This window comes from Dermacentor andersoni, chromosome 2 (genome assembly GCF_023375885.2).
Source record: "Dermacentor andersoni chromosome 2, qqDerAnde1_hic_scaffold, whole genome shotgun sequence".
NCBI lineage: Eukaryota > Metazoa > Arthropoda > Arachnida > Ixodida > Ixodidae > Dermacentor > Dermacentor andersoni.
In genome coordinates, this window is record NC_092815.1 from 182724035 (window position 1) to 182747626 (window position 23592).

General features: G+C 48.6%; 1 protein-coding gene across 1 annotated transcript in view; it reads right to left on the bottom strand.

The window, feature by feature from the left end:
* LOC126540846 (uncharacterized) overlaps positions 1 to 23592 on the bottom strand; it is a 97723-nt gene that overhangs the window by 37227 nt on the left and 36904 nt on the right. The window contains exons 10-12 of the mRNA XM_050187674.2: positions 22763 to 22827; positions 12763 to 12922; positions 11295 to 11365 (exon numbers count right to left, since the gene is read on the bottom strand). Coding sequence (XP_050043631.2) covers positions 11295 to 11365; positions 12763 to 12922; positions 22763 to 22827 — 296 coding nt within the window. The remainder of the gene's footprint in view (positions 1 to 11294; positions 11366 to 12762; positions 12923 to 22762; positions 22828 to 23592) is intronic.

Here is a 23592-nt window from a genome sequence, read left to right on the forward strand (position 1 = left end):
CCTTGAGACCATTGAGGAGAGGGAGACGGCAAAAAGACAAGAGCAGGAACGTAAAGAACAGATAGAACGAGAGCAACAAGAGAAAGAAAGAGAGCGCGACCGTCAACACGCTTTGGAAATGAAGCGTCTCGAGTTAGAGATGGAACGCGCTCGTAATGGAAGTCAGGCACACGGTGCAGGAGAACGAGTATTGTTCAAAATGACTGACCTGATGCGGCCGTTTAAGCTTGGAGAGGACATTGGTTTGTTCCTGGTTAACTTTGAGCGAACGTGCGAGAAGCAGGGGTTCTCTCGGGAAACGTGGCCACAGCGCTTGCTCACTTTGCTACCCGGCGAGGCGGCCGACGTAGTCGCTCGCTTGGAGAGAGAGGAGGCAGAGGATTTCGACAAAGTGAAATCGAGTCTGCTAAAAAAGTACCGGCTGTCAGCGGAGGCGTTCCGTCGGAAGTTTCGGGAAAATGAGAAAGGCAGAAGTGAGTCATATACAGAGTTTGCGTACAGGCTTATGTCAAACATGCAGGAGTGGCTCAAAGAAGAGAAAGCGTTTGGTGACCACGAGAAAGTTCTGCAGTGTTTCGGGCTAGAACAGTTTTATAGTCGGTTACCTGAGAACGTGCGGTACTGGGTCTTGGATAGGCCAGACGTTAGTACGGTGGCTCGAGCTGCTGAGCTAGCCGAGGAGTTTGTGACGCGTCGGGCTCGCGGAGCTAAGGACGGTCAAAAGGGTGAATTTGGCTCCAAGTTTGAGAGGCCGAAGTTCACGCCCATGAGAAAGCGGTTCGAGACGAGGCGAGTGCGCGTGTGTTATACGTGCCAGAAGCCGGGTCACTTTTCGGCGCAGTGTCCGACCGAACGTGAGGAGACGGCGGCAGCCGAAGCTGAACGCGGAAAGCGGTTCGAGATGAGGCAAGTGCGCCTGTGTTATACGTGCCAGAAGCCGGGTCACTTTTCGGCGCAGTGCCCAGAAACAAAACCAAAAGTCGTGTTTTTTTCATTAGGCAGCACTGACGAGAACATGAAGCTTCTCGAGCCTTACATGCGAGACCTCCTCGTGAACGGGAAAGAGTGCCGAGTGCTTCGAGATTCCGCAGCTACAATGGATGTAGTTCACCCCTCTTACGTAGAACCCGATATGTTCACGGGCGAGTGCGCATGGATCAAGCAAGCAGTGGAAGCTCATAGCGTGTGTCTGCCGGTAGCAAAAGTGCTTATTGAAGGACCTTTCGGAGCACTTGAGACGGAGGCCGCAGTGTCCTCTATGCTGCCCCCCCAGTACCCGTACCTATTTTCGAACAGGTCCGATCACCTCCTGCGCGAGAAGGGGCTTTTGCTTGGTGAGGCTAGCGTTCAGGCCTTAACCAGATCGAAGGTTCGGGAGCTCGCTGCAAAGGCGGTAGTTGCGGGACCGACGTTGTTGAACGATGAAAAAGGGTCAGAGGCGCAGCAAGCTAGTATTCAGAGCACGCCCGAACGGAATAAAATTGAGCCTGTAGCGTTAAAGGCACCAGATACTGGAGAGGAAATTCCCGATGCGGGAAAGTTAGAAGAGCTTCCGGTCGAGCTTCCGGGACTAGGCTCAGTGACGAACAGGAAAGACACCGATCAAGTCATTAGTGACTTAATAAGTAAAGCATCGCTGTCGCCTGAGCAGAAAACCGAACTACACCAGCTCTTACAAGAGTTTCAAGGTCTGTTCTCTGAGAGGCCTGGTAGGACTTCTGTCCTTACTCATGACATAGAACTTACCTCCCCAGAGCCAGTACGATCCAAGGCGTACCGGGTGTCACCCCGCCAGAGCGATATTATGGAGGCTGAGGTAAAGAAAATGCTACAGCTCGGTGTTATTGAAGCGGGTGAGAGTGATTATACCTCCCCTTTGATTTTAGTTGAGGTACCGGGCAAGGAACCTCGTCCTTGCGTCGACTACCGCAGGCTTAATTCCATCACTAAGGATCAAATTTATCCGATCCCTAACATCGAGGAGCGCCTTGAGAGAGTGAGTAGCGCTCAGTTTATTTCCACCCTAGATCTTGTCAGGGGTTATTGGCAGGTTCCACTTACAGAAGAGGCTAGTAGGTATGCGGCGTTCATTTCACCAATGGGGACATTCCGTCCTAAAGTTTTGAGTTTTGGTTTGAAGAACGCGCCATACTGCTTTTCAAGCCTCATGGATAAAGTGTTGCGGGGACAGCAAGAATTCGCTTTACCGTATCTAGACGACGTAGCGATATTCTCCGCATCCTGGCCTGAACATATGGCGCACTTGCGGGCAGTGCTAACCCGCCTGCGCGATGCGGGCTTGACAGTCAAGGCTCCCAAGTGCCAGTTAGCACAGGCCGAGGTTGTCTACCTCGGACACGTGATTGGTCGGGGTCGTCGCCGCCCCTCTGAAATAAAGGTGGCCGCTGTGCGAGACTTCCCGCGACCGCGCACGAAGACCGATATTCGGTCGTTCTTAGGTGTCGCCGGCTACTATCAGAGGTACATCCCCAGGTACTCTGATATCGCGGCTCCCTTGACGGATGCTCTAAGAAAGACAGAGCCGCAAACAGTCGTCTGGGATGAGACGAAGGAAAGAGCTTTTAGCGCCCTAAAGAGCGCCCTAACAAGCCAACCTGTGCTACGATCGCCCGACTACACAAAAGGGTTCGTTGTTCAATGTGATGCTAGTGAGCGAGGCATGGGCGTTGTACTGTGCCAACGGGAAAATGGAGAAGTAGAACACCCCGTCCTGTATGCTAGTCGTAAGCTGACGAGTCGTGAGCAGGCGTATAGCGCCACCGAGAAAGAGTGTGCGTGTATCGTGTGGGCCGTTCAGAAGTTGTCATGTTACCTAGCTGGCTCGAGGTTTATCATTGAAACGGATCACTGCCCTCTCCAATGGCTGCAGACCATCTCTCCCAAAAATGGCCGCCTCCTGCGCTGGAGCCTCGCTTTGCAACAATATTCCTTTGAGGTGCGTTACAAAAAGGGGAGTCTCAACGGTAACGCCGATGGCTTAAGTCGAAGCCCCTAACGTGGGAATCAGCCTCAAAATTGCTTGTTACTGATGTTTTTCTTCCTGAGGCAGGATTTTTTTTAACTTATTGCTTTTGTGTAGTGTTTCAAAGTGATGATGTGCTTTTTAGTGCAATTTTTCCGATTTATGGACGCGTTCTGAGTGCTGCTAAACTACTGTAAGGAACTAGGCAGCAGTATAAAAGGGGAAAGAGCCTGGCAGGGCTTAGTGAGGGTTGTGCCGTGCTTGCTGACTGAGCGGTTGACTTTCAGGCGTGGTTCTAACGCTTGCCGGAAACGAGAACAAAAATGTCACCTCTCCCGAAGTCACTTTGCAGTGTCCTGTGTGCACCTGAACGTGAGAACGAGGCCTTCTCTGTGCGCTGCGCTCAAGAAACGCCCAGGGACGCCCAACTTCGGTTATGAGCATCATCGAGCGACATCCCTCCGGACAGCGGATGCAGTCCCCTGACCATCGGGATCTCCTTCCCCCGGCGGGGCGGTCTGTTACGTTTCGCCTACAACGCGCGGTAATGCCGGCGCGGATGCAACGGACGCCGGGGCTTTGTTCAAAGCGGCGGACATTTTGGCCCGTCCGACGCCGCCGCGACGCCTACCCGCCAAGCGTGTCCAGGCGTGTTTCAGTGCCACGTGTCTTCGTGTGTGCGTGTGTGTGTGTGTGCCCTCGCTTGTCAAAGCGCGGCAGCCGGGGAGCGGAGTTCCCCGAAGGAGGGGCCTGGAGGTCTCTCGGCTCAACCGCTCGCGCCGTCGTGGGCCCCTGCTGCGCCGTCCCGTGACCTTCATCCCGTGACCTTCCCTCCTTCCCTTTTGGACCGCGACGCCGAGGGTATAAGAGCAGCTGCCCCCGGACGCCAGAGAGAGGCTCCGATTTGTACTATTGAGTTACGTGCTCTCCCGTCTCTCCACTCCGGTCGACCTGACCGGCCGCTCTTTTGCTATGTTAGAATAAACAAGTTGTTCTGTTACCAGTCTTCTCATGCTTTGCCGGGACCTTCGGATGCTTCCAGTGCCCCAGGCCGCCAGGCCAACGCTACCCTTGGGGCTTGCGACCCATTGGCAATAACGGGCGTCAGAACCGAGACCCCAACAACTCGTGCCAGCGGTACGATTCCAACAACGGCAACTCGATGCATTACTAGGCTGCACCACAAATGCACTGTGTGTATGCCGCTTTTAAATAAACGCTTTTCTCGCCAGCGCTTTAACGAGCTGCGCCAGTAACGCTCCGGGTATGTGTCACTCTTCAATGAACCTCTCACCAACTTGGGTCGCTGAGTGTGCGGCCGAGCGAGGGAACGATTCTCAGCGTTCGCAGACACCGACGCGCCACGCTTCTCGTCTCGGAGGCTACGCGCGGGCTTCTCGGCAGTGCTACTAGATGGCGCAGTGTGTCCAGAAAAAAAAAGGAGAGCGATAGAGGAGGGCGGTTTAAGCATGACGCGTTTCTCAGGCTTCGGACGCACCCGCGCACCATGCATTTCGGTGGCCACTAGCAGGCTTCAGGGCGGCCGCGGTGCTAGATGGCCCCGAGTGTTCCTAGAGAAGCGTGAAGGAGGAATTCCGCCTGCAGTGCACGCCTCATGTGTGGCTCGTTTCGACGGTGGCAAAGCGTGGCGTCGATATTGATTCAATGCTTCTGCATTACCGTAGACAGTCATCGTGAGATGGGTTATTGCCGCAGTTTTTACAGCGCAGCAGTATGCGGCTCCGATCCGGAGTTTCGGCACGTCTGTGTGCAGAAACTACCAGCGCGTGGGCCGATCCTGCTCATAGTGCAGAAACGGTCCAAGCTCAGTGGCGCAAATCCCTGCCGGCTCGGGAACTGTAACGTGCCCTTGAACCACCCTTATCACACCTGGGACCCAAGCAGGTCCCAGACGAAAGGGTAAGGACAGATATTTTTGAAGAAAGACATGTTTTGTAGAACTTTTTCAAAAAGGGCCGCTAAAATTCTCGGCGTCAACCACGCGAACGCGCGCGTGCCACTGCTCATGCCTTCGTCGTCGTTGTCTTCTTCCACAGCTTGTGTACGTTGGCGCTTATTATTCCAGCGTGGAATGTAACTTGTCCCAATTGGGAGGCCGCGTTTGCGGGGGTATGAGCCATTCATTGTCCTAGTGACATACGAGCTTTATTAACAGAGGTGATACGCGAATGTGTGTGCGTACCTGTATCGTCACGATGACCACAGATTAAGTCAATAAATATTCGTACTTTTGTTCAAAACTCTGTGTCACCTCTGTGTCGTGCGCTAATCTAATCAGCTTCGCTGGCCACCCACCTTAAGAGCGGGATTACTCCATTTTTTTCGAGAGCTTCCAAAGAATATTCTGCACTGTCGGATATCAGATATTATAAATAGACATACATTAGCGAAAGCGAAATTTGGCTTCGTTAAATACGAGTCAGTCGAGTCCGCATTGCTAGAATAGAAATACTACATAATTCTAAAGCTTGAAAATAAACGCAATGTACGCGGCGCATTTGTATAAACTTCTCTAAGGCTTTCGAGCTTGAAAATCACAGTATCTTACTCAGAAAGCTTAATATAGGCGGTATTTGGGACCAGGCTTCGTTATTATTAAAATCCTACTTACCACAACAAAAACAGTGTGCGCAAATAGATAATGCGAACTGAGACTCCGAAGCCGTCCCCTGCGCTGTTCCGGAAAGCAGTTTTCTGGGACCCCTTCTTTAACTTGTACCTTAAATGGCAACTCCGGTGATTTTTCGACCATGTCAAGGTAATGGAATGTGTAGGTTCCGGAGACCTCCTGTTAGGCGCGTGATACTATAATTGGTCTGCAAATTCGAACTTTAAGTAGCAAGGAAAACAAAAGGCGCGAAAGCCAAACCGATACCTCACCAAGCAGCCGAGCGAACCTCTTCATGTGTAAAACCCATTAAACTTTTTAAAGTAGCGACATTCTCCTCCTCCGCCTTCACCCCTCCTCGTTTCTCCTCTTTTTCACGCTCCCTCCTCGACCGTACCGCCGCCTACATTGCTCGAGCGTAGCAACGGCGCCAACATGCGCTCCTCGCCACTCCGTAGACGCTCCTCGAGCAAAAATGGCGCTGATGCACGGCGCGAGGGCCAACGTGATGCTGTTAGGCCAATAGCGACGCGGCATCGGCCTCGGCCAGAGCGCGCGAGGAGGAGGCGGCATTCTTCAAAGCGTGGCAGTACTTTACGAAGTTTAAGGGGCTTTATTCATGTGATGTCACGAGCGCCCCCAGCGGAGAAGGCGTGCAAGGCATGCCGGTCTCCCCCGCTGGGCGAACAAAACCAGCGAAGTGTAGACGTTCAGCTGATTCATGACCGCGCCCAACCATCGGCATGACGGAAGTGTTTGTAGCGACCGCCCGTCACTTCGTTGTCCCCGCTTCTTGAAAATGCAGTTTTCCTCGCCGTGGGGGTAATTGCAACCTGTTCGCCCGACGGGGGCGCCACCAGAGCCACTCGCGAAACCTGCTTTTCTTCTTGAGGAAAGCCAGCCGTCTGCCCACTCTCAGCCTGTCAAAACGTGTATTACTTGCCTCCGCTAAGCCGAGCTCTCAACAAGTGGTGACCCGGGACATACACATTTTTTCTTTTTTCGAACACTAGCCATGGACGACGGTGCTCTTACTCCTGCTGACAGAGATGGCGCCACAATTACGTCTCCTGTCATCGCCACAGAGCTTCCGCTTCCCAGCCTTTGGCTCAAGAATCCTCGAGTTTGGTTAATGCAAGTAGAGGCCCGTTTTCAACTCTAGCACATCACAGACAGCAAGGTACCTGCACATCGTCGTCGCATTACCCTCCTACAATGCCGATGCCACAGACGACTTGCTAGCGGGTACGCCTTCGGCCATAGCATACGACGACCTGAAACGCAGTCCTGCAGCGCCTCGAGCCATCGGAAACGAGCAGGCCCCAACAGCTCCTTTCCGATAAACTCGGCGACCAACGACCGTCACCACTTTTGCACGGGTCGCGTCAGTGTTTGTGGGCGGCCACTCCACAAAGAGCCAGTTTCCAATCTTGCGTGAGCTATTCTTGCGGCACTGCCCACACGTATGGTGATGGCGGGTTCCGACGAGACTAGTCTCGATCCGCTAGCTGCACTAGCTGAGCGCATATGAGACTACTCGTCTGCGTTACAGCTACCTATCACCACGGCGAGAGTCTCAGAGCCAGGAGACCGACTCTCGCGCCTCGGGGAAACAATCGACCGCCTTACTAGTGGACTGGAGAAGATGATTACGAGTGGTAACATTGGCGACCAACTTCGGCGCAACCATTCATCTTCACAGTCTCGCAGCGCACCTGGAGACTCGCCGCGGCAGTTGCGTTGGTACGACCGTCGCTTTTGCGAAAAAGCAACTCGCTGCATTCAGCCCTGTTCGCGGACGGGAAACGCCCCGGCCAGTCGCTAACGTCACTTCGTTGTCCCCGCTTCTTGAAAATGCAGTTTGCCTCGCCGTGGGGGTGATTACAACCTGTTCGCCCGACAGGGGCGCCACCAAAGCCACTCGCGAAATTTGCTTTTCTTCTTGAGCAAAGCCAGCCGTCTGTCCGCTCTCAGGCTGCGACATCGGCCCTCGCGCAAGCCGCCCATATATTTTTCGTAGTCGACCGCATCTCCGGCACCCGACTCCTCGTCGACACCGGAGCCGGGCTCTCTATCATTCCCTCCACCGCCGCTGATCGCCGACGCGGCAAGTCCGCGCCTATGCTCCACGCAGTGAACAACACTGCCATCGCATCGTATGGCCTCCGGGCAATAACGCTAGACATCGGACTCCGGCGCTTGCACAGATGGGTGTAAGCTTGCACAGATGACGTAAGCTTTGTCATACAGGGAGCGGACTTTCTCAGCACGATGGCACAGACTTGAGGCCGCTGGGATACTTCTCAAAGAGCTTTAAACCTACAGAAGCTCGCTACAGTACCTTCGGGAGGAAGATGATCGCCATCTATTGCGCTGTCAAGCATTTCACATTTATTCGTTATTCGTGATCGCCGGCGTAAGCTTTGTCATACGGGGAGCGGACTTTCTCAGCCATTTCAACTCAGATGTGAGTGTTCGCGATCGCCACCTAAATGATGACATCAAATTACTTAACCTGCAGTCCAACATCACCTCATCTGGGATCTGTAAGTTTCGGCCGGTCTCAACGCACAACAAGATACTTGCTGAGTACCCGCAACTCATGAAGCCCTGAAACGATGCGCTGCCCGTGAAACACAAAGTGACGCATCATATCACCACTACCGGCCCACCTGTTGCCGCGCGGCAAGGAGGCTTGCTGGACAGAGGTTCAAGTCACCAGGCGTGAGCTCTAACACATGCTTCAGCTCAGCGTTATTGGTCCTTCCCCTAGCAAGTGGTCATCACTTCTCCATCTAGCTTGCGGCGATTTCCGAGCTTTGAATGCCGCCGCTACTTCAGATCAATATCCCCTTCCCCACGCACATGACTTCGGCGCTCGTCTCACAGCAACCAAAATATACAGCACGACTGATTTGGTGAGCGCGTACCACGAAATTCCTGTCGAACCCAGCGACTTTCCGGAAACAACAATGACTATTCCATTTGGCCGATTTTAGTTTTTCACGTATCCCTTACGGTTCGAGGAATGTGGCGCGACTTTTCAAAGGTTCGTGGACGTGGTTACGCGCGGACTCGCATTAATTTCTGTCTACCTTGACGACATTCTCATTGCAAGTCGCACAGACGAAGAGCACAAAGAGCACCTTCGCCATCTGTTTGAGCAACTGGATGAACACGGCCTGGTCCTGAAGCCACAGAAATGTACTTTCGCAGTTGAAGCCCTGGATGTTCGCGGCCATCACATTTCACCCCAACGCATCAAGTCGCCGGAACCACGGGTGCGGGTAATCGAGGACTTCCCCTCTCTAACCTCCTTCCGAAAGTTGCTCGAGCTTCTGGGGCTCATGAATTTTCACAGGTGCTTCATACCATGCCGTCTGCAAGTTCTTCAGCCGCTTACCTACCTGCTGCGTCGCGACTTTAAGGAAGCGCCTACTTTCCAGTGGTCCTCGGAGCACGAACACTCCTTCCAGGAAGCCAAAACGCGGTTGACGACTACAGTGGTGGTGAATCATCCGTTGCCCGACGCGCCAACTCGCCTTATGGCAGTGGGTGCAGCACTGACCTTATGACCATGGGAGTGGGTGCAGCACTTCAGCAGCACGATGGCACAGACTTGAGGCTGCTGGGCTACTTCTCAAAGAGCTTTAAACCTACAGAAGCTCGCTACAGTACCTTTGGGAGGAAGATGATCGCCATCTATTGCGCTGTCAAGCCTTTCAGTTTTTTTTATCGAAGACTGTAGCTTTTGTATTCTGACCGACCACAAGCCATAAAGTTCGTTTTCAAGAACAACAGTTCTTCGTATTCAGAACGTGAGCTTCGGCAACTTTCTTTTATCTCCCAATTTTCTACGGACATCCGCCATATCTCTGGGACCGAAGATCAGGCAGCTGACGCACTATCGCGAATCGACGCTATGCCTGTTGGCCCTGTGTATTTCCAAGCTCTAGCCTACGCCCAGCCAAACGACCCTGAGTGGCGTCCATTGCGGGAAAAAGCATTGTCGCTCCAGATTGCGGAAGTGCCGCTTCACGCAACAACATTGGTCACGTGCGACACATGTCGCAGGCAGCTCCTGGCCCCTTCGTTCCCCATCACCTTCAGCGGCCGATATCCGATTCGCTGCACGGGCTAAGCCATCCCGGCATCAGAGCGACACAGAGGTTTATCACAGACCGCTTCGCCTGGTCAGGCATAAACGAAGTTGTTCGAAGCTGGGCAGGAAGCTGCCAAGTCTGTCAAGCCGTTAAAGTGACCTGGCTCACGCGTTCAGTGGTGCAGCAGTTTCGACCACCAGAAAGCCGTTTCGATCTCATGCATTTAAATTTGCCGGGACCTCTTCCGCCCTGCCAAGGTTTCAAGTACCTCCTAACGTGTGTCAACCGGTACTCAAGTTCGCCTGAGGTGACCCCTATACTAGACATCACGGCCTAAACAGTGGCGGAAGCATTTGTTGCTACGAGGGTGTCGCGGTATAGTTGCCCTTTGCGCATAACTACTGACCGAGGTCGGCAGTTCCAAAGCTTCCAAAACTGGAGACGAAAATATTTTGTGCCGACGCAACGAATAGACGGACGAACATCGACCACAGCCGGAGGGTAGCTAGATACAGCTTCGCTGAAAACTCCCTGGTGTCCTTAGGTATCGCCTATGAGACGCAAAGGCGAAAGCCAGCTGTGGATGAAGATGACGACGACACGAACGCTCGAGCAGTGGCACGAGCGCGTCTCTGTGACCATGTGATACTTTTACAGCAAAGCTGTATATAGCTAGGTTCTGACCAACAAATAGTTCTTATCAAAAGTGCGTGCGTCCACAGGGGGGGTAGAAAAAAGGCGCGTCGACACAGAAAATGGCGGGCCGGTCCCGAAGATTGTGCAATACAGTGCCGACCTGCGGCGGAGGTACTCCATCCACCAATTAAGGTGGATGAAGGAGGATTACGGTGAATTAGGGCGTCTTTGTTTTGAAGCTTTAATTGCATTTATGTAGTCATATATGACTACACACACATATATATATATATATATATATATATATATATATATATATATATATATATATATATATAATTTCGTTATTTTAGAAGAACACAACAGCTTCGCTGGTCGTCCTTCACAGAGTGGAAGGGCACTAAGTTTTTTGTGCTGTCCTGACTGTACGGTCGTGGTTCTACGTTTCCTGGCCAAAAGGTCGTTCTAGGACACCTCCCAACGAAACAGATAAGGCTTTCGCTTTAATAACGTCAACGGCATCGTGTGCGCCTTGCGCTAACGCTCTGTGTCGCACGTCAGCCAGACGACACATGTTATGCCGCAATTCAATAGCAATCGTCCACTGACTTGGAACACTAATACAGATTTGTCCGATTAAAAAATAAGAAGAAAAAAATAAGAACGAATGCTAATTTACCAAAAGTGAGAACCTCGTCGTCAGAACGACAATGCGTCGACATTGCGCAACCCGCGTGAGATTTGGCTCGTATTAAGCTCGAATCATGTAAATGTACGCAGCCAGCAAAAAGAAAGAACACACCAGAAGAAACTGCTCAAGCGACTGAGATACTCCAGATAACATGCTCCACGATTTAGATGTCTCAAGGTCTCAGTAGACCAGTAACTTTGCTAACGCAGCGTTATAGATGGGCAGATCTCACCGACATGGTCCTGTACTCACGCGTTTTCGGGTGTTATTTCTGGCGCTTTGATGGCTTTGACCCTGGCTTCTATCACGGCCTTGATGCGTGCCTGCACGAACAAAAATGAAGAACTTGCATTCTAAGCATTTCTGGGCACCAGGTTCCATAGCATATACCACAGGGCACATATTCAGAAGCTCGGGCAATGCCACTCGATATGGGCTACGACTCTTAACGCTCGCGTCCTGAAAGGGTGCGGGGTGACTATGCTTGCTCCTCGCATCGCAGGCTCTCTGCAGTTGCTTTGACCAGTACGTAGGGGCAGCGCCACCTTGATTTGGTTAAGTGTTATACAGCAACTAAGCACAGTTTGACAATAAAAAATAATTAAAAAAATTAAATTATGAGGTTTTACGTGCAAAAACCACATTTTGATTATGAGGAGCGCCGTAGTGGAGGACTTCGGAAATTTCGACCACCTGGGGACCTTTAACGTGCGCCTAAATCTAAGTACACGGGTGTTTTCGCATTTCGCCCCCATCGAAATGCGGCCGCCATGGCCGGGATTCGATCCCGCGACCTCGTGCTCAGCAGCCCAACACCATAGCCACTGAGCAACCACTGCGGGTTAAAAATAATCATTAAAACCTTGTTAATATCTGCTTAGTTTAAGTACAGATGTTTGTATAGTGCGGACTCGATCTATACATGGGGACGATGGAGGCGAGGAAGTGGTTCCATTGTTTATTAATCTTGCGACTAAATCATACAGAGTTCGTGTTATTGTACAGAAGAGGACCCAAAAACTTTTCAAATATTTAAGCTAGTCCGCCTGCCACAGGTCCAGCAGACTTTTCGCGTATGCCTTCCACCATATCGAAGCCGAGAGCCCACCACCTTTTATTTCAAAACCACCGCTTCTCCCTTTCCCTTCTTTTATTTCCAAGCGGCACAGGAGCGGTTCTGCGCTCTTTGCGTTTCACTGAAATACACTAGAGTTATTTGCGCCGCCGGCTATTCGTGCAGTGCGCGCGACACCGACATGTCATGCGCGTGACGTTGAGTATTCTCCCGGGAGCCCGTCACACGATTTCGCGGTGTGCATTGGTGTACTGCTCAACTCGCTTTGTTCTGACAAACCCGACGACGGTGATTGACAGGTTCAGAATTGACTACTGCTGCTACTACTTATTGACTACTATCTAGACTTTTACTGGTTGAGAATAAAATATTTGCTTCTCTAGTGCATACTGGTTCGTCCCTGCAGCCTTTGTATACAGCGGGTGTAGACAACAAAAAACAGAAAAAAAAATTTCATATACCCTAATTGGCCCCTGTCGACTTTACACCGGGTGTGGACTGTAGTTCGGAAAATGCGGTAATTTGCAGGAACCATTGTTGCCACGTGATCTAACACCGTGTGTATGCGTTTGTGTTTGCAATGCGCAACCCCGGCGAGAGGCCATCGAATAAAAATTTGGGCTTCCCACACGCGCAAGAACGCACCTCGTACTTGGTCTCGTTAATTTGCGTGTCGTCGAGCATGGAGTAGAACACCCTCTCGGTTTCGACAAACTTCTTGACGTGCTCGTCCCACAAGTCTATGTCGCCGGACTTCAGGGCAGCCCACATCCACACGAAGCCGCTGAAGTCTGCTTTCCGCTGGCTGCGTGGTGCACAACAATTGGCACGGTGGTGGTGAATACACTGCGTTCTGGCTTAGTTGGTGGGATCAGGTCCTCACGCTGTGCAACACAAACAAGAACCGTTATTGTCTCAACGAGAACGCGCTACGGAAGCTCTCCAAACGAACTGCTTGTAACTGTATTCAACTACCTCTGTAGCGCCATACGGTTCACTTTCGAGATCTCTTGATTTTGAAGAAGCGGAGCCATATTTTATTGCGATAGCAGTTGTACGGGCAATCCAGGCGCACTACTGTCGTCGCCGTCGCCGTGAGGTTCCGTATAAAGACCAAGGGCGAGAAAATTGCCGCCGCGCTCTATGCTGCATGTGCGAGTGAAAGCGTGCGAGGGTGAGCCGGCGCCGATAAATCTACTATACTTACTTCGCGTAGCTGTCCACTAATGCTGACACAATCGTTGCTTCGACTTTTGGGTGAAGCTTGCAACCTTTCCTTTTTTTTTGCTTTAGGATTGTTACGCCTATTTACGTGTAGCAGCAAACAGTACACACCTGTTCACGTGTGCTCGCGTGTTCTTATACAACGTAAAAATTAAATGCGTAAAAAATGAAACAGAATATTTCTTTTCCTGCTACAGAAAATTCTTCAGAACGATAAATACAGGGCTTCTTTAATCTAAAAAAATATGTGATCGAAATGAGTTTTGTTTCTTTTCGAGTTTCCATTACCCATTTGTGTGCAGCTTCACTACCCACTGAAGTGGAGGCAGAGAGACCGTGTTTCCTTGGGTGAATTAGTGTTCCCCTTTGAAAAAGATACGTCTGCTCACAGAGCAAGTTATGCTACTCGGAGCATGGCTAGATAAATTACTAGAGATCTTCAACTTATGCGTCGCGTAGTGAGGATGTCGTATGTTATGTGTAGTGTAATTATCTATACTACAGTACGTTCAGTTACAGGCGCATCGCAGCACTTGAATCTGTACACTCTGAAAGCTACAATGAGAAAGAGTAATCTTTTTTCGAAATTGAGTCAGCTATGTAAATCATTTTTTCCAGTTATATAACGGGAAAAGCAAGTAACAAGAAATATCAGTGATACCACAAAAGAAGTAAGAAACAAAAGATGGAAGGAAAGAGAAAAAAATTGTAATAATATTACCACATTCTTACTGATCCTTATTTTCCTTTCTTGTTGCATTAAAAGATTTTAGAGCCTAAGGGGGCGTGCTGGCGAACACTCGCAAGTACTGAAATTCTTGAAATATAAGGAAGTGTCCTCAATTGTACTATTCTCATCAGAAAACATGGCTGGATGGATGTTATGAGCGTCCCCTTTGGAACGGGGTGGTGGGTTGCGCCACCAATCTCTTGTTATTCTATTGCCTAATGCCATACCTATGTTCAAAAAAAAAAAAGGAAACGAAAACCCACTATAAATTCCCATAACCTAAGCTTCTGAATCCGTATTCTGCTCTGTTTTCGTATGGCTCAGTTTTTTGTCATTTCCCTACTTCCACCAATCTTGCAATCGCCTCTTACTAATCTGTATGGCGAACATGTTTACTGCTCCCCTGCTCTCGCTGAACCCAAGGGCTTGAAGGAGGCAACTGATTCCTTTCTACCGCTGGGCAGATATATTCACATTCTAATACAACATGCTTTATCGTTTCCCTAGCTTTGCCGCACATGCTTCTTCCTTATATCTTGTTTTATAAGTGCGTGTTTTAAGGCTTCCTGATCTCGCTTCGATAAGTAAGTAGTGCTACCCTTTGGAAAATACTGTTGCTCACACTTCTTTCATCTTTCATCGAACTTGTCCTGGACAATGCAGGCAGCAACTGTCTCATCCAAAGCTTCTTAGTTGGTCTCTACCTTCGCAGGAACTTGCGTAATGCGCTTTCTAATGTACGAAAACTAGCATGTCTTACTTATGTTCACCCAAAACTGGAATACGCTTCATCCACAAAGTCACCATATCAAGATTATCTAATTAGTATGTTGGAACCCGTTCAGAATAGGGCAGCCATATTCATCTCTGGCAACTACGACTATCATTCGAGCATTACCCGAATAAAACAAGACCTTGAGTTCAGTTATTAGAAGATCGCCGCGTCATCGCTTTTAAGTTTGTTTCACAGGCACATTTATAGTAATAACTTTCACTGTTTGCCGCTTCATGCTCCTGTGCACACATCTCATCGCATTCACAACACCCTTACATTCATGCGCATTCATGGTCAAACGCAGGCATTTAACTCATCACCACTACCAGGATCAATTGCACATTGGAACAGTCTCCCGTATAACATTGCGTCCATCTCCAATCGTGAAACATTCCGTGAGAACCTGACTTCGTTGCGTATTAATATTGTATAACGATGTTGCACTTTGCTATTTTTGTCATGTAATTGCTGTTGCCGCCCTTACTCAATGGCCTTCGATGGGCCTGTAAAGCAATGTAAATAAATAAATAAATACACAAATAAATAAATAGGTCCTTCCGTAGGGGTCCTTCTTCATTACTAGCTGCACTGGCCTCCTGAGCGCCCGTGGGGCCCCTAAAAGGCAACAGCGCAACCGGCAAGTCGCCAGGTACTTCTCATCCAAGCCTGTAATTGAAGTGGATCACGTCTCGTTCAAAATATCCACACCTTGTCTCTTCCCTGTTTACTTCGAGAACCTCGAAACCTTTCTCTCGGCTGATTGTCCATATAGCCTCATTAGCAGCCAGGCTCTTTATACGTTACTGTCACGTACAGGCACCTTTGGCACCGTGCACACCACGACCTGCCCCTGTGGGGACAGCTCGCGCAAGTCCTGTCCCTTTCCTGTTTAGGACGTCAGTTAGCTTACCTGCTACTATGACAAGGTTGCGCAAGTGGGCATTTTCCACCAGCTTAGCTTTTGCTCCCTCCATGACAGAACCGAGTGTCCGCCCTGGAATTGTCCCTACCGCCACTCTTCTATCGCGTAGCCCTCTCCACAACTGCTTCTGAGCACCTAGCCAAGTTTGAGTTACCAGCGATAATCGCCCTTTCACACTGTCCTACTGCCGAGGCCTCTCCTTGCTTCCATTTGTTATTCTTTTTCGTGTGATTCGGATTTGACAAACGGTTTTGACCACGGCGTGCCTGTTTTTTCTTCATGGCAGCCGCAAGGTGGGTGCAGTTCTTTCCAGCTACGCCCTCCTCACGTTGCACGCATTCCAAGTGCTTTTGCTGGCACTTCCTGTCCTGTCACGTCGGGAGACTGCGTTCCATGGTCCCGACCAATCTCGTTCACCATGGCGGCCCTGTTCAGCTTTTCCTCGGCCACTTGAAGTCTTTTTTTCCATCGCCTTCGGTGCATTACGCTCCATATTTAGCTCATTTTTGAGCTCTCCGACGTGTGTTTCACAAGCTCGTACTAGAAATCCTCAATATTCTTTAGCCTAGCATCGACATCACAGTGTGTGCCGATCGACTCGATTTCTTCTCCCTGCTCATCCTTCCCCTCGTCTACCTTGAGGGACCCACCGCACAGTGCGCGCTTTGCCGTATTTCTTGCCATGCATTTTACTTAGCTTTTTCTAATGCAAACACCGAAGCTTCCAGAGCACGTGCCTTATAGCAAAAGCCCATAAGCCGATGCGCACTGTATCTAAATCCTTAAAAAACCGCAAAATAATTATGACCCATGTTTTAGAAGTAAGTATGACGCACAGACCTAAGGTATGACACGTGTTCGCACGTGCACAACCATGCACGCGGCCACGCTGCCACTTTTCTACCAAAGCAATATTCCCGACGCCAAAGCACACACAGTAAAACCAAAAATAGCTATTAGTCTTGCCACTTCCAAACTACTATTTAAAGGCTATAAAGATTTAGCGTCCCAAACGGTTGCACGTGCTGAAGCACGTGGCGCGAAAGGACGCTCCGACTATCCTGCAAAACCAAATATATACCAAACCTACCCGCGCATAGGAAAAGAAGAGAAAAAAGAAAGCTAGGTAATTATTATTTAAAGGCTAAAAAATCAACAAATCAAAAACAGAAGCTGCTCCAAGCATCCACAAAAAACTTGTCTTCATCGCCGCCGCGGAGCCCTGGAAAAACACGTCCTTACGCCACAAACATCCCCACTGAAAACCATTCTGAACTATTCTGGCGCCATCTCTCCGCGATCCACACAACGAACGAACTTCCAGCATTAAAGATTTTTTTTTTCGTGATGGAATCAAAGATAAACGTTTGATTTATCGCATTAGAAAAGCTCTCTTCGTTTCACTATTGTGGACCATTAAATAATTTTGGACTCAGGCCGACGTCTCCACCTTTCTGCCATTAAATATTATCTCTCTCTCTTTTGGAGGCGTGTTTACTTTGAAAAAAAAAAGAACACTCGGAATGTCAGCGTGATCTGTTGGGTATGCCCCTCAAAGCAATCTACTTCCCGACATTTTCTACAAATCCCATATTCAAAGTATTTCTGAATTGACCTGTGAAAGTGATGGCGTTGATTCTATAACACTGTACGGAGAACGAATTTACTATTTTTATCACAGGATATATTACCAGATACATTGAAAAGGCGGGCAATATTTTTACGATTAATCGCGTTTTGTTATCGGTGTTCAATTATTGACTTTTGGGCACACGTCTTAAGTGCGGAATCAGAGCTGCGAAAATTGAAGTTCCGAGCTCATACGTTTCAAAACCACAATATGATTATGAGGCATGCCATAATTGGGACTCCTAATTAATTTTGACCGCCAGGGGTTTTTGACGTGCACCATTGGCAAGGCACGGTACACGGGCGCATTTCGCCCCCATCGAAATGCGATTGTCGTGGCCGGGATTTAAACCCGCGCCATCAGGCTCAGCACTGCAGCACCAATGCCACTACACCGCCACGACGGGTAATAACTAGGTCTCATAGATCTAGGAGTGCTGTGCTTAGCACGAATTTCGAGAAGTGCCTCTACGGAATCTGTGTCGAAACGTGTTGGTCTTGCAGTTAACACTTAGGCCTCTGGAAAAAATGAAGCGGCGGCAAGGGTTGACTCAAAGATCAGTGAATTTCCCTTCATGATTTCGAAACGTATGTCTCGAAGCAGTCCTTAATCGCAACACCTATGCTTCGTTACTGCTTCATTACTACTCGCCTTCAATTCGGCTATTATGACACTTGCTTAAAGTGAATAATTTGTAGGTTTATTAGCGGAGCATTGCTAATGTCTTAACATCACACGGTGATTTATCGTGCGAATTATGTTCGCCTGTTAAACAAATGCAGATAATGCAACAGAGACTGAGATCCCTCGTAAGATTTTTGAAGGTTGGTTTCCACTAAAAGAATCATCGGATTATTTCAAAGTATCTGAATTTAGTTTCGGGCAAAAACTGAAATGGGTCTACTGATCTTGCATAGAAATGTTTAGTTTTTAAGGTCGTTTTGAATGATGCAACTCTTTAATACTGTTGACACTGACCGTCACAAAATGTTAGAACCAAAGTTAAATGCAAGAAAACTGTGCTGATTAGGGACGTAAGAATGTAAATAATATGCTAACTAAAATCAATGGCACTGTCAGGACTTGTCGAGCAAGACTTGTACAGTGGCATTCAAGAACCATGCATAGGGCCACTACACTGCCTCCTAAAAATATGAAAGTACATCTGATGAAAGTTTATTTTCTGCCATTTCATCCGCTATGTGCGCCTGCTTAAACTATACGTGAAACTAGACGTTGAGGATAGATCATAGCATTGATCAAGCTAGCGTCTAAGCTGGACTTGTTTGCGGCGCTTCAGGGAGTCGCCTATTTTTTACGACACATTTCTTTATTTATTTGTCAGTACTTTCAGTCCCCATAACAGACCGTAACACTAAGAGCACCTTCGTAGGATAATCAATGGGCACCGTCAATGTGCCAAAGTTAAAAAAAAATGAAAGAAGATAAATAAAATGCGCACAATATAAGGCTAGGACAATCCACATAAGTAGAAAGTAAATAGTTTGCATTAATGAAGAAACAGAACAGCCAGAAAACTACACATACTAATGATTTCAGAGAGATAAAAAATATATGTACAGAGTATGAACAGTTAGTTCAATATAATAGCTTATGCTGGAAAACTCGAGAGGCAAGCCTTGTCTAAATAGGGTGAAGTATTATTCATTCAATAGAATCTTGAATACAATATCAGTGGGAATATGAAACAAGAATTTGACAAGAGAAATGTCTAATGAAAGAAAGTGTTTACAATTGTGATGTATACCGACTCACGCTCAAGAAACGCTGCGAAACCATCGAATGCCGTACTACGAGTGGTATTTTCGCTCAAATTATTCCAATCGCGGATTATCTGTGGGGAAAATGAGAACTGAAAACAGTTCGTGTGGAATGGTAATTAAAGTTAGGGAGTGCTTATGACGTGTCAGTATAATTTTGGATATATTTTAGTATTTCGAAGTGTAAATGTTTGAATGAATAGATAAAAGTTGGTGCATAGCTTTAAGGCATGCTAGCTCGCCTCTATTGTGAAGGGTAAAAATTCCTGCCTGGTACAGTAATGCTGTGAAGGAATCTGTTGATCTGTGTTTATTGCATATGGTCACCACTGCTTTTCTCTGCACATCATTAAAGTTTGTGTATTGTTGGAACCTCAGTGCTGACGCCCGTTATTGCAAATGGGTCGCAAGCCCCAAGGGTAGCGTTGGCCTGGCGGCCTGGGGCACAACTGGAAGCATCCGAAGGTCCCGGCAAAGCATGAGTCGACTGGTAACAGAACAACTTGTTTATTCTAGCATCGCAAAAGAGCGGGCGGTCAGGTCGACCGAAGTGGAGAGACGGGAGAGCACGTAACTCAACGGGAGAAATCTGAGCCTCTCTCTTGGCGTCCGGGGGCAGCTGCTCTTATACTCTCGGAGTTGAGGGCAAGAGGAAGGCCTCGTGACGAGACCACGTGACGGCGGGGCACGGACAGGCTGAGAGACACGTTGAGACGAGTGTAGTGACGCATCCGCCAAGCCGGCGCCGGTCAGACCTCCTCGCTTCACACTTGGGGAGCTCCTCTCCCCGGCTGCCGCGCTTTGACAAGCGTGGGCACACACACACACACGCACACACGAAGACACGTGGCACTGAAACACGCCTGGATGCGTTTGGCGGGGACGCTTTGCGGCAGCTCCGAACGGGCCAAAATGTCCGCCGCTTTGAACGAAGCCCTGGCGTCCGTTGCATCCGCGCCGGCTATACAGCGCGTCGTAGGCGAAACGTAACAGTATGTTTGTGTCTCTTTCTCTGCAGATCCTCTACTTTCTTTATCAGTGGCTCAAAGTAGGGAAATCAAATTGCGTTAACGTATTCCGGAGTAGACTTGACGAATGTTATGTGCGCTGTCAGTTTTTTTTTTAAGTAGTGCCTGCCTAAGACGTCTGTTAATAAAGAAGCGGTATATTAGTGCGGCTGGTGTAATGCTAGTAACACGAAAATCCCATGTAAAATCATGTGTTATTGTAAAGCCAAGTTACTAATGAATACTTTTGTATTCTTGTGCGACAGAACGAGGTTTGACAGGACAAAAACAATGGCAAAACCGGTGTGTGTCTGTATTTTCGATTGATCTTGCCTCCCCATCAGCATCACTTTCAAGTCGCATAGTTATCGAGTGTATCAACATTTTTGCCGGTCCTTACACTGAGCGGTACTGTAGAAAAAGTTGAAGACACTGACAAACGCATGGAAAGTGTCCCGAAATATTGGTTGGAATAAAAAATGCCACGAGTTACAGCGATATAATAGAGCACGCTGTTTGTTGCTAAGCAGGAGTTATAACTTACAATTGGCGTAGAAAGTCGAGAGACATGACACGTCACGACGCCTTGCGCCATAAATGTGATGCTATATCGGCATGAATTTCCACTATATACGCGGCCGCAGCTTTTAGTGTCGGCTGTATCTAAGTCGATTGATGTTGAGTTCATCATACGTCTTGTTTCTAGTTGCAATCTCTGTATTTTGCAGGCATTTGGGCTCTATTTTATGTACATTATGGTCCAATCAATGTTATTGCTCTCAAGTGTCGCTACCTTCGCGGGAACGAGTGAAACAGCGGAGTCGTGGCGTTCCTCATTGCATGACGGCGCACATCACGTTGACGACGCATTCAAGCTCACAATATTTTCGCTCCCCCCCGACTGATGTTCTCAAGAGACGACCTGCGTAAGAACGGCAACGCATTGAACTGCGCGCGACGTGTAAGAAATATAGTCCACTGTAGTAAAGACGTAGTTTGACGTTATAAATCTTGGCTTGCCTTGGGTAAGGAAGGACGAAGAAAAAAAGCATAGTTTCACTAAAAGAGGGAACCAAGAAAGCACCCGGCTATTATTGATAAATAACGTGTATTTCTAACAGGCAGGGCCGTATTTGTCTGCTTCCCGACCGTTTTGGCGTACAATCGCTATCGCATTTACCCCTCGCCGTTTCAAGCACATGGATGCATCAACGTGACCGCTATTTCCGGTGGAAGAAAGTCCGATTAAACATGTTTTACGACGGTATCCTTGTTATCACCGTAGTATTTGACATTCTGACCGGTAAGCTTCCTGCTGCGTTCAAAAGAAAATGAGCAGCGTAAATATGATTTGTCGGTGCCTTCAAGGCGCGAGCAAATGGGAGAGACGAGGCGATTTTACGCTGATACTGTGTGGGACGCGGTAGTAAATCTTTAGCTTACCATATACGCTATAGCCATTACGCATATGCCGGCACATAACAGTTACACACATAACAGTTACATACTTGTTACACATATGCAGCAGGTATGCTTATCTTGTGACGAGATGTTTAACCGAAGTGCGCAATTTAAACCTTTTTGTTCACGTGAGCCAGCTAGCAGTTGTGTGAGACTCATGAGCGCTGGTGGCGTTGTGTGGCACATCAGGGAAACAAAATCTAGGTAGCTAGAATATTCAGAGGCTGCCTCTTCGTATCAAAGTGGTGACAGGTGTCAGTTGGTATAGTTGTCAAAGCTCCACTAGTTCGGCAGCCTAGTACCGAAGTTTTACGCGTTAAATTTTTACGTGGCGATATTAGGCGATCCTATAGGGCATGTGGGATCTCTGTTGCTTGCCTCGTCTGCTTGGGGACTAGAGATATACACATGGATAAAAAAATAAAGAAAGATTAGTACGAAGCTTGACGCGATACAGCCAAATGCGAAAAAACTCGGCCCAACCCCTCACCACGTCACGATGATAACGTGTCGCACCGTCTTTCTCGGCTATCTCAGCGCGCACTCTTCCTAAAAGACCACAGCCGCCGATGGCAGCGCGCTGCTGCCACACACGTTATGAGGCGAAGATAGGCGCACGCGTTGCAAGAAGCGACTGAACTCGTCCGAGCATAGCGGAAGAAAAGGTGCCCAGGCTCGTTATCGAAGCACACGAAGGAAACCTATCGGGGGCGCTCTGCGAGCGCATGGCCACTTGTTAGGCCGACATTTATGGGGAAACGGAAAAAGAGAGGAAGCGGCGATGGCGCTTTCACGGAGAGTTGGCTCGCAAATACTGGCAGCGTGGGCTAACGCTCCATCCTAGCTTTTTTTTCATTTCTCAGAGGATTTACACTTTAGTAAAACGCGTTCAATGATTTAAGCTGGGTTGCATGCATCAGAGAGAAAAAATGCCTTTATCGTTATTTTCGATGATAGCACCTCGCCCTCTGGCACGCATTCCTAATTCTCAAGGAATACAACGCTTATCCTGGAGTTGCCCAGGAAATATTTTGAGAGAATGGTGTGAAGCGGAGAGCGCCGTTGTAGTTAAACGGATTGGCGTAACTACAATAGCAACTCAGTATATCACTTACATTGTTGCGAACTGCTTTTCCGCCTCACCCAGAAGGTACCAAGCGTTGATGGCATCTGGTGGTGTCTGAAAATGTAGCAGTGATCATTAGCTCGAACCGATACATTTGTGTTTGGTAAGATATTACGGCGTGTAAGCATTTCCTCTTAACGCAAGCCTGACGTTTCCACCTATTTCTCCCGAAATGATGTCCTCAGCGCGGCTGATTTCTCACTCTCACATGAAAATGCCCCTGAGCCACGCGTTTTCCAAGTGGCCTAAGGCTATTGAAACAAGCTTCAGTGGCCTAAGGCTACGGAAACAAGTTTCACTTGCATAATACAGACGTGCCACAGTAACGCAGCTCATTGCGGCGTGGTTTACTCGTTTCACAATTACTGAGTGCCACTCTGAAAGCATCTCCTTTTCGATTTGATGTAGGCGTGCAATGCGCAACAAGTTGCATCGTTCTTTGGCGCGCCTTTGCGCCAACATTCCCGGCTCAGAATGCTTAGGCAAATATTTAGAAACAACAAACAAGAACAAACAAACTTACGGTACAACTGTTCGTTCGTAGGAACGAGCGAACAGGTGAAGCTCGTGATCGCGTCGACATTCCAGGCTCAGAGTGCGAGGTGAATGTATCTAGAAAAATAATACTTCGCTACAATTGTTCGTTCTTGGGAACGAACAGTTGTACACGTGTTTCTCATTTAGAACAGTCGTAGGCGCCATTTCGTCATGATTACCGTATCAGTGCTTACGAAAATTAATGTTTCGCAAGCTCGGCTGAAGTTCAACAGAAAAACATCCAACAAGATGAACTGCCTCAGTATACCAGTTTTGTTAATT